At 42.9% G+C, this 12,283-nt stretch overlaps 1 protein-coding gene across 1 annotated transcript in view; it reads left to right on the top strand.

Moving 5' to 3' along the window:
* RLBP1 (retinaldehyde binding protein 1) overlaps window positions 1-12,283 on the top strand; it is an 88,733-nt gene that overhangs the window by 1,213 nt on the left and 75,237 nt on the right. The window contains exon 2 of the mRNA XM_073618446.1: window positions 12,027-12,066. Within this exon, the coding sequence (XP_073474547.1) occupies window positions 12,055-12,066 (12 nt within the window). The 5' untranslated portion in view covers window positions 12,027-12,054. The remainder of the gene's footprint in view (window positions 1-12,026; window positions 12,067-12,283) is intronic.

Below are 12,283 nucleotides of genomic sequence, written 5' to 3'. Positions count from 1 at the left end.
AGAATACACCTTATATTGGTGCTCAGTGGGAAGAATACCCTTTATATTGGTGGTCAGTGGGAACAATGCTCCTTACATTGGTGTTCAGTGGGAAGAATGCTCCTTACACTGGCGTTCAGTGGGAAGAATGCTCCTTACATTGATGTTCAGTGGGAAGAATGCTCCTTACACTGGTGTTCAGTGGGAAGAATGCTCCTTACACTGGTGTTCAGTGGGAAGAATGCTCCTTACACTGGTGTTCAGTGGGAAGAATGCTCCTTACACTGGTGTTCAGTGGGAAGAATGCTCCTTACACTGGTGATCAGTGGGAAGAATGCTCCTTACACTGGTGTTCAGTGGGAAGAATGCTCCTTACATTGGTGTTCAGTGGGAAGAATGCTCCTTACATTGATGTTCAGTGGGAAGAATGCTCCTTACATCGGTGGTCAGTGGGAAGAGTGCTCCTTACATTGGTTGTCAGTGGCAAAGATGTTTTTTACAATGGTGGTCATTGGGAAGAATGGTTCTTCTCAGTGGGATAAATGGTTCTTACATTGGTGGTTATTGGGAAAAATGGTTCTTACTTTGGTGGACAGTGGAAAGAGACAGATTGTAACCAAAAATTACAGTGTAACACCTAAAAACTTTAAAAAACATTGTTTTAATCAGTCTGTCCTTAAAAAGTAATAGTACATTATATAAAATATACAAATTCATGGATGACATGTATATCAATTGGCGCTTCCCCAGGACCATCTCATATAATACTTATGTACAAGTTCTGTTGGTTTATCTGTAATACATACATATGATAAGAAGTGTAGGGGGTTGCTTTTCAAAAGGCAAACAGACTTTTCACTTTGCAAGGGTTGTTACACTTTGCCAGATAATTTGCACTCAGTGAATTAGATCAAATTCTACGGACTTTCATCATCCAATCATTTGCAAGCAAAAATATTGTTTTTTTATTATTTCAACGGGATTGGGTATCCTTTACTAAGTAAAATTCACCAAGCGAATCTGGTGCAAATCCCCTTGCAGACTGAATGGCCAGCCTACAAACTGTAATAAATCAAAGTATACCAATCCGTGGCTGCGTTGGTTTTCTTTTTTAGGGATTTTATTCCTTTATTTCCACCTGGTGACCTGGCCAGTAACACACTTCCTGCCTTAGGGTGGCACCACTCTGAATGCAAGAGTAATGGAGTCACCTTTGGAGAGCAGCATTGTCAGTCTGGGGAGAGGTGAATGTTAGGCAGCCAAAAGATGAATCTTTTTTTTTTTTCATTCAACCATTGGTTTGAATGAAAAAAAAAGACTGACCCGATTCCCCCATCCACACACTCGATATGCATGAGAATCCTCCCCACTTAGCTATTGTATTTTGGCAGTGGGGAGACTTCCCCGCTGTCAGAATACACTGATCAGCATTGCAGGCTATAGTCTGCAGCACTGATTAAGTGGGGACAATAAGTGGGGACAATCCAACAGGGTGGTTGTACAGAAGTTGATCTTTAGATTGATTTCTGTACAAGCACAATACCCAAACATGGATCAAAATTTGCCTGGTCCCTGCTGAAGCAGCCGCATTTCAGGAAATTTGTGGCCAGCTTTAGATCTACTAGGAGATTTAGATGGACTTGACTAACAAATTCAAGACAATCTCCAGCTAACATTTTTTAAGCAGTTACAGCAACAGTTTTTTTTTTGGTATAAAGTTTAACAAACAGTAAACAAATAAAAGCTGTCTATATTAATCACCCCTGTCAGTAGTAAGTGGCTGTCTCAAACCCCTAACTTCCAATTTTGCTGGACAGCTTGGTCTGTTAAGAGAAGTTGAAAATGAGTTTACTGGCCGGATCATCAGATGAAAATTACTAAAAAAGAAAACAAATGCAGCCACCACATTTGGATTGGTAAGCTACAATATATATTAAAATTTTTGGTTTTGGGTTTGCAGTCATCCAAATAAAAGTGATTTATAGACTCCATCTAAATATAGTTTTTTCTTTACATGGAATGTAAAATCTATACAGTAATATGATCTTAATACGGGATTTGTGTACCAAATTACAATTCTGATGCATCTTTTGGGTTTAACAGCGCTATTCTGTTATAAAACTGAAAAACAGTAGTCTATAGCAGACTTGTAATGATCAGCAATCCCAACTGCACATATTCTAGGAAAATTTGAATTTCATTACTAATATGCATTTATTATATTTAATATTCTCTATTCTCTTCATTGGGGGTTGCCGTCACTGATAAACACAAACATTTCCCTTTAAGGATTTTTTTTTAATATACTTTTTCTACAATATCCTTTTTTTTTTTTTTTTTTTTTTTTTTTTACAGCACATATTTTTTTCATTATATACTTGTTTGCTTTCCACTATTCCTTTTAACAGAATTTGTATTATTTATTTTCAAGGTTATTTGAACATTGTGTACTCTCCGTAAATTTAGCAAGTGGGCACAAACCGTTTTAAAAATGCCAAAATGTAATTTGTTTTCATGTATTGAACAATGCCTGGTACTTTCTGCAGAATACGTTGGCATTTTCCAATAACATGTGATTATACAAACAGTAAAGAACATTTTTGGGGCTTAACCTGTAACCTGTTAAAACCTACAAACAGCCTTCAGTGAAAACATCAGAAACGCCCCACCGGCTGAGTAGGATGTATTATGGCAAGCTACTAAGGACACCAGGGTTGATTATGAAAACTTAAAAAAAAAAAAAAAAGTGAAGCATTAAAAAGTTGCCAGCCATAGCAAGCAATACATTTCATTTTCCCAGTGCAGTCAGACTGCTATTGCTCCAGTTTCCATGAATCAGCCCTAAACTCAGAAGAGGAGGATTGTAGCAAACCCTCAACTTCTTAGAAAGGGGAAACTGGCCCAATGAGTCTGGTTTCTAAAAATATGTTATGCTGTAACATCCATAACACACAGAGTCATAGAGATGACAAAAATTAGATAAACAGTGGAACCTTGGATTACGAGCATAATCCGTTCCAGGAGAATGCTTGTAATCCAAAGCACTCGCATATCAAAGCGAGTTTCCCCATAGAAGTCAATGGAAACGAAGATAATTTGTTCCGCATTGACTTCTATTGCATGCAATAGTACATGTGGCCAGAGGTGCGGGGCGCTGGAAAGCCTCGGAAATACTCGGGGACAGCTTGGCTAAACTCGGAAACCCTCGTAAATGCTCGGAAACGCTTGGGAATGGAGTATTTCTGAGTGTATTTACGAATGACTCTGAACCTTTCCGAGTGTCACCGGCGCCCCCGCACCTCTGGCCAAATGCGGTACTGCACACCCCGTTAGCTTGAATTCTGCTCTTTTGTAAGACAACGCTCGCAAACCGAGTCAGAATTTTTTTTTTTTAAAAGTTGCTCGTCTTTCAAAATGCTCATTAACCGCGTTACTCGTTAACCAAGGATCCACTGTACAGCCTACAGCGATCAGCCATAACATTATGACAACCCACCATAACCTGTCAAGGCATGGACTTCACCAGACCTCTGAAGGTATGCTGTGGTATCTGGCACCAAACAGTAGCAGATCCTTTAAATCCTGTAAGTATTGAGGTGGGGCCTTCGTGGACTGGACTTGTTTTTCCAGCACATCCCACAGATGCTCAGATGTATCAAGATTTGGAGAATTTGGAGGTCAAGTCAACACCTCAATCTCATTTTTGTGTTCACCAAACCATTCCTGAATTCATCAGACCAGGCCGCCTTCTTCCATTGCTCTACAGTCCAGTTCTGATGCTCATGTGCCCACTGTGGGCGCTTTTAGCAGTGGACATAGGTCAGTATGGGTACCCTGTGCAGTCAACGTCTATGCAACCCCATATGCAACAAGCTGCAATACACTGTGTGTTCATCAGACCTGGCCCCCTTCATCAGATCAAGCCACAAGGCCACCTTTATCAAACCAGGACACCGTCTGCCATCGCTGCATACTCCAGTTATGATGCTCACGTGCCCATAGTTGGTGCTTCTGGCTGTGGACACGGTTCAGCATGGGCACCCTGACTAGTCTGCAGCTACACAGCCACATATGCAACAAACTATGATGCAACATGTTTTCTAACACCTTACTATTAGAACCAGCATTCACTTTTCAGCAATTAGAGCTCTAGTAGCTCTTTTATTGGATCAGAATACAAAAGCCAGCCTTTGCTCTCCATGTGCATCAATGAGTCTTGGCTGCCCATGACCCTGTCGCCGGTTTGCAAGTTTTCCTTCCTTGGACCACTGTAGACTGGGAACATCCCACAAGAGCTGCAGCTTTGGAGTTGCTCTAACCCAGATTTCTAGCAATTACAATTTGGACCTTGTCAAAGTCGTTTAAATCCTTATTTTGCCCATTTTTTTGCTTTCAACACATCAACTTCAGGGTCAACATGTTCATTTGTTGGCTATTATATCCCACCCACTTTCAGATGCCATCGTCACCAGATATTCAATGTTATTCACTTTACCTGGCCATAATGTTATAATTTATTGGTGTATATGGCTATCCAGCTGTTGTGGAACAGCAACTTCCAGCATGTGCAACCAGTCCAAGGTTTATTGCTTGCATCTCACAACTATTTGTATTATGTGTCCCAAAGCCAGTGACAGAGAATTTGTAAGATACCATCAGTTGTAAAATGGATTATCTATTTAACCACTTCCTGCCGACCTGACGCATATATGCGGCCTCTGGGTGGGTGGGCTTTAATGCTGAGCATTCACATATATGCTTTCATAGGTAAACACTTTTCTGTGCTGGGAGCGCTCTCCTTGTGTACTACCAGCACAGTTATCAGCGGCTACCAGAAAGCTCACACTGCATACTTGTGATTGGGAGCTTTCCGATCATGTGACTGCTGTGACTGCCAATCACAGCGGTCACATGATTGGTACACCTGCCTCCGCCTTCCAGCATTTAGATCCACTTAAAGAGCCAGGAAGCAGTATTGGGATGGGGTTAAAGCAAAAAGTAATGCTTTCCTGTCCAGCTGCCTGTGCCTCTAAGCTTTGTTCTCTTACAGTACTACACAGCCTAAAGCTGGCCCTTTACCTGGTAAATTTATTTCTAAAATGTTCACTTTTGGAACATTTAGTCAATTTCAAATAGATAGCAAGGTCAAATTGACTTTAAATTTCCTCCATAGTGAGAAGAAAATTTGAAGGAGCAGGATGGAAAATATTTCTTGACTGCTTCCAGACCACCCACTGCATATATATACTGCGGCAGGGCGGCCCAGCTGCACGAAACCACATACAGTGCCTTGCAAAAGTATTCACCCCCCTTGGCTTTTTACCTACTTTGTTACATTACAGCCTTTAGTTCAATTTTTTTAATCTGAACTATATGTGATGGATCAGAACACAATAGTCTAAGCTGGTGAAGTAAAATTAGAAAAATACATACCGGTACATAAAACTATTTTTCAGAAATACAAATTTGATAATTGGCATGTGCGTATGTATTCACCCCCTTTGTTATGAAGCCCAAAAAAAGCTCTGGTGAAACCAATTACCTTCAAAAGTCACATAATTAGTGAAATGATGTCCACCTGTGTGCAACCTAAGTGTCACATGATCTGTCATTACATATACACACCTTTTTGAAAGGCCCCAGAGGCTGCAACACCTAAGCAAGAGGCACCACTAACCAAACACTGCCATGAAGACCAAGGAACTCTCCAAACAAGTAAGGGACAATGTTGTTGAGAAGTACAAGTCAGGGTTAGGTTATAAAAAAAGAATATCCAAATCTTTGATGATCCCTAGGAGCACCATCAAATCTAACATAACCAAATGGAAAGAACATGGCACAACAGCAAACCTGCCAAGAGACGGCCGCACACCAAAACTCACGGACCGGGCAAGGAGGGCATTAATCAGAGAGACAGCACAGAGACCTAAGGTAACCCTGGAGGAGCTGCAGAGTTCCACAGCAGAGACTGGAGTATCTGTACATAGGACGACAATAAGCCGTACGCTCCATAGAGTTGGGCTTTATGGCAGAGTGGCCAGAAGAGAGCCATTAGTTTCAGCAAAAAACAAAATGGCACATTTTGAGTTTGCAAAAAGGCATGTGGGAGAATCCCAAAATGTATGGAGGAAGGTGCTCTGGTCTGATGAGACTAAAATTTAACTTTTTGGCCATCAAAGAAAACACTATGTCTGGTGCAAATCCAACACATCACATCACCCAAAGAACACCATCCCCACAGTGAAACATGGTGGTGGCAGCATCATGCTGTGGGGATGTTTTTCAACAGTCAGGACTCGGAAACTGGTCAGAGTTGAGGGAAAGATGGATGGTGCTAAATACAGGGATATTCTTGAGAAAAACCTGTACCACTCTGTGTGTGATTTGAGGCTAGGATGGAGGACAGTTACCCCAAACACACTGCTAAAGCAACACTTGAGTAGTTTAAGGGGAAACATGTAAATGTGTTGGAATGGCCTAGTCAAAGCCCAGACCTCAATCCAATAGAAAATCTGTGGTCAGACTTAAAGATTGCTGTCCACAAGCAGAAACCATACAACTTGAAGGAGCTGGAGCAGTTTTGCAAGGAGGAATGGGCAAAAATCCCAGTGGAAAGATGTGGCAAGCTCATAGAGACTTATACAAAGCGACTTGGAGCTGTGATAGCCACAAAAGGTGGCTCTACAAAGTATTGACTTTAGGGGGGTGAATAGTTATGCACATTGACTTTTTCTTTTATTTTGTCCTATTTGTTGTTTGCTTCACAATAAAAAAAAAAAAAAAAAAAATCTTTAAAGTTGTGGGCATGTTCTGTAAATTAAATGATGCAAATCCCCAAACAATCCATGTTAATTCCAGGTTGTGAAGCAACAAAACACAAAAATGCCAAGGGGGGTGAATACTTTTGTAAGGTACCGTACCTGTAAGTAATTTTGTGTACGAGATCTGGGGCACGCACGTGTGTCTCCGGTGACCCAATCTTGCTGTGATTGGACGCAGTGGAAGCCAATCAACGGGTCCCGGTGGTCACGATCGCAGCCGGGACCCACCGTTCGTTCACAGGAGAGGCAGATCACCGTTTTGTGAGGGAGGAAAATGGAGATCTTGTGTTTCTTGTGATCACTGTCACAGACCGGTGCATGCTGGGTCCGTGGCGTCAGAGGGGGTGTGGCCACCAGGTGATGTCACTGGGTGGCCCCACCCCTTACCTGTTTAGGAACCTTTAGACGGAGGAGCAGGTTTGGTGGTGAGGGCATGCAGGCCGGTAGGTTCAGGAGGGGGACGCTCGCTTGTCCCTTTCCTTTCCTGACCTGCCAAGCTGCATGCTCAGATAAGGGCCTGATATGGATTTGGGTGGGAATCCACATAACAAGCCATAACAAGTTATTTGCCTGGTTTACACTTAAGGTGATTGTAAAGTCTCATTTTTTTTATTAAATAACAAACATGTTATACTTACCTCCTATGCAGTTGGTTTTGCACCAAGCAGCCTGGATCCTCCACTTCTCGGGTCCCTCTTTGCTGCTGCTGGTTCCTCCCTCCTATCAAGTGCCCCCTCAGCCAACAGCTCTCTATGGGGGCACCCAGTCCTAGTCAGAGCTCCGTGTATCCATTCAGACACGGAGCCTGGACCTGGTAGCGCCCCATCTCTCCCCTGATTGGCTGGCTGACTGAGTTTGATTGACAGCCGCGGGAGCCAATGGTGCCCGCTGCTGTGTCTCAGCCAATCAGGAGGAGTGTCCCAGATGGCTTAGACACTCGTGAACATCGCTGGACAGAGATGGGGCTCAGATAAGTAATTAGGGGGGCTGCTACACGCAGAAGGTTTTTTTTATCCTAATGCATAGAATGCATTAAGATAAAAACCTCCTGCCTTTACAATCACTTTAAAAAGTCAACATAGCATGACAAATTATCACCGCCTGATATTTTCAGACAGTTGTAAAAATCTGAGATTTTTACAAACTGTCTGTAAATTTACTGACGGTTGGCAACCCTGACAATGATCTAGGTAGTAATTCATGTTAGGAAGGAACCCATTTGAACTGCCGTGAAAATCAATGTATATCTCAGGGACCTTGCCATTGATACTATTTTCTTTAACATTGTTTTTATTGAATTTTAAAAAAGTCATACGGCATACATTTATACAACTTTCAATGTCAGCTTCTGAATTTGTTGTTGCTATACTGTGTTACTGACTCTTGTTTGTATCAATGGAACTAGTTAGAGATACCCCTGAAAAAAAAAATATATATTATACAAAATTGCCACACAAGTCATTTTGTAATTTAATGTTATTATGAGTTACCTTTTTATTTAAATGTAATATGGCAACCTGGGGGCATTCTGTTCAGTGTTGGTGTGTGCAACGCTCCCACAAATGCTACTTCCTGCTTGAGTGATCGACTCACTGATTTCCTCAGACGTCTTGTTAAGATACTTATCAAATTTATGGTATCCCTCGCAATAGGAATTTCATTTTTGGTGAGATACTCCCTAAAGGTTAACTAAATCCTAAGGGTTGCCAACACTACAGCTTTCCTCATTAAAACACTGAGGGGGAATTCAATAAAGCATATATGACACTTTTCTGGTGGTATGGTCCTATTAAATGGCCTGCACCAGATTTAAAAAAATTCTGCAGCCATTTTTAGTAGCTTTTCCGATGCATATGGCAGATTCAGGTAGTTCTTTTACAAAGTGATTCTATGGCTGCAGTAAATTAAAAAAACAATAAATGAATCCCCTTCAGTTCATAGATAACATGCCTGTCTCTGTACTTTGTGTAGCGGGGTGGCGTGTTTGATTAGCTGGCAATTGTGTTGGATAAAATCGAGGCTTGTTTGCACCGCGCAAAGCCCTTCAATGTGCGCCTTACTTTAAAAGCTAGCTTAAAAGGCTTGCAGCTAGGGAGTCAGTCAAAAAAGGCATGTTTGAGCCATGTTTTTACCACCCCCTCAACCACTCCTCCTAATACGCATGGGGGGGGGGCAATATTGTCCGCCAAATACGACCCATTCAAGTGACATATCACCTCCATAACGTCTGTCAAACACCCCCTGAAAAGCGATCCAATGTAGATTGCTCTTCAGAAGGCAACACTTGTGTAGATATAACACCCTGCCCTAGTCAGGCTGAATTTTGATTTTTTTTTTTTTTGGCTCTGCGGTATTCAATGAAGTGGCAATCCATTTTCTAGGTCTGATCAGGTTTCCTTAAGCTTAGAGGTTGATTGCTCTTGTCTGCCTCTGGAAGAAGCTTCCAGAGATAGACTTATCCACTGAAGTTATTAATATTTATCTGACCTCAATCAATCCCTTGGAGGGGGTGTCCAGAAGGTTGCTGGGGAGAAGGTAAATGTTTGGCAGAGCTGTTGATCAGTGTGATTCCTCTGGGGCTCCTGCAGGCAGTGAGTTAGTTTTACTGAGAAGAGCTGCTGTTGGGAGCCTGTGCTTGGCTGATGGCTCGAAGGAAGTTTTTCTAAGGATATTGCTGAAGGGTATCACCTGTGGAGACTGGCCTGAAGAAGTACCCTTTTCCCCCTTACTGGAAAGTGGTCTTGGATCCCAGGTGTTCTTGTGCTTTGGGGAAGTGAATGCCAGAGATTGCTATATGGACTGGAACTGCTCGTATAGAGTGCCAAATTAGTTGGCTATCCCCTTTACCCCCAACGACAGTTGTTAAATGATTTTTACTCAAGAATCTGTCCTCCTGTATTTGTTTTGCATTTTGGGGTATCCCGCACCCTCATACCTCTCTCCTGTTTAAAGCACTGCAATAAATATACAAAAAGACATCCCCTAGACAAGGGGTGTCAAACTCAATTTCATTGCGGGCTGCATCAGCATTATGGTTGTCCTCAAAAGGCTGGCTGTTTTTGTAAGACTATAAATTTACCCAGGGCTTTTTATCTGAGCTAATAGGTGCTGTAACTCAACCACAACCCACCCCCCCAACTGCATCAAACAGTGGGTGTGGCCAATTTGTATTAACAGTGGGAGGATCATTAAAGGTGCAATAAATACCAGGAGTGCGTTATGTGCGGAGTTTAAGGGTGCGTTGTGCACTATGTACAGAGTGAGGTTTCAGGGGTGTCCTATGTACAGAGTGCATAGTTCAGGGGTTTGCTACGTACAGAGTGCAGAGTTCAGGGGTGCGCTATGTATAGAGTGTAGAGTTCAGGGGTGCGCCATGTATAGAGTGCAGAGTTTAGGGGTTCGCTATGTATAGAATGAAGATTTCAGGAGTGCGCGGTGTACAGAGTGGGGTTTCAGGGGTGCCCTATGTACAGAGTGCAGAATTCAGGGGTACGCTATGTACAGTGTGCAGAGTTCAGGGGTGCGCTGTGTACAGAGTGCAGAGTTCAGGGGTGCCCTTTGTACAGAGTGCAGAGTTCAGGGGTTCACTATGTGCAGATTGAAGTGTTCAGGGGTGCTCTGTGTACAGAGTGAAGTTTCAGGGGTGCACTACTTACAGGGTGCAGAGTTCAGGGGTGCACTACATACAGAGTGCATAGTTCAGGGGTGTGATATGTATAGAGTGCAGAGTTCAGGGGTGTGCTATGGCAAAGTGAAGAGTTCAGGGATGCGCTGTGCACAGGGTGCAGAGTTCAGGGGTGCCCAATGTACAGAGTGCAGAGTTTAGGGGTGCACTATGTATAGAGTGTAGAGTTCAGGGGTGCACTATGTGCAGAGTGAAGAGTTCAGGGGTGCACTGTGTACAGTGTTCAGAGTTCAGGGATGCAGTTTGTACAGAGTGCAGAGTTCAGGGGTGGACTATGTTCAGAGTGAAGAGTTCAGGGGTGTGCTGTGTACAGAGTGAAGATTCAGGGGTGCGCTACATACAAAGTGCAGAGTTCAGAGGTATGATATGTATAGAGTGCAGATTTCAGGGGTGTGCTATGTGCAGAGTGAAGAGTTCAGGGGTGCGCTGTGCACAGAGTGAAGTTTCAGGGGTGCCCTATGTACAGAGTGCAGAGTTCAGGGGTGCCCAATGTATAGAGTGCAGAGTTCAGGGATGCACTATTTATAGAGTGGAGAGTTTAGGGGTGCACTATGTGCAGAGTGAAGAGTTCAGGGGTGCACTGTGTACAGAGTGCAGAGTTCATTGGTATGCTATGTACAGTGTGCAGAGTTCAGGGGTGCACTACGTACAGTGTGCAGAGTTCAGGGGTGCGCTATGTACAGAGTTCAGATGTGTGTTATGTACAGAGTGCAGAGTTCAGGGGTGCATTATGTACAGAGTGCAGAGTTCAGAGGTGCGCTATGTACAGAGTGCAGAGTTCAGAGGTGCGCTATGTACAGAGTGCAGAGTTCAGGGGTGCATTATGTACAGAGTGCAGAGTTCAGGGGTGCGCTGTGTACAGTGTTCAGAGTTCAGAGGTGTGCTGTGTACAGAGTGCAGAGTTCAGGGGTGCACTGTGTACAGAGTTCAGGGGTGTGCTGTGTATAGAGTGCAGTGTTGAGGAGTGCACTATATACAGAGTGTAGGGTTTAGTGGTGTGCTATGCATAGTGTGCAGGGTTCAGCTCTCTTTCACAGGCTGCCCATATCTGATTTCCATCCCTTCCCCTGGGTGTGAAATGGTTTCACACACGTGCCCTAGACTAAAGCTTGCCATAGATGGATCACAGGGACCGGCGGAGATTCAATCCATCTATGGGCAGGCTGGTTGTACTGAAGTCGATCGATGGATCAACTTAGGCACAACCAGCCGGCCCATAGATGGATCAAATCTTGGTCGGCGGAACCCTGTTGAAATTCGAACCATCTATGGCAAGCTTATTAGAGACCTGGGTCATGTCCAATGGCCCCTCTGGGGGTAGGCACTACATGAACAAGCCCTAAATTGGATCAGTTGACAATTTTCTTTAAATAATGAGAAGATACCTACTTTTTCTTGAAAAGAAGGGGCTTGTAGAATACTTATTATACACATATTATAACAAAGGAGAAGCATGTATCGTATATATATACAGTTATATAATGAGCTGTTTAAATTTTACAGGATGTTTTTTATTTCCTTCTCTTTCATTGTTTCTCCAGCTTCTTGCGTGGACATCGAAGAAGTGAGATGTCTGACATTGTAAGTATTGAACCTTTCATTGGAATCTGTAAATTCTCACTCCGTTGTGTGTTTTTTCCATTCCTGACTTTTTATTTGTTTTCTAAACAAATACCTTTTAGTTGGCATGAATGCTTTTCCATGTCTTGTAGGATCTCTCTCTTTGTGTTTGTTGGGTCATGTGACAAATGGATTTTCCTGATGGGTTCAGAGACTACACACCGAGCTTTTAGTTACA

The sequence above is a fragment of the Aquarana catesbeiana genome, linkage group LG03, assembly GCF_042186555.1.
Source record: "Aquarana catesbeiana isolate 2022-GZ linkage group LG03, ASM4218655v1, whole genome shotgun sequence".
Lineage (NCBI taxonomy): Eukaryota > Metazoa > Chordata > Amphibia > Anura > Ranidae > Aquarana > Aquarana catesbeiana.
Note: the sequence above shows the minus strand (reverse complement) of the source record. Positions and strands in the feature narration are given on the sequence as shown.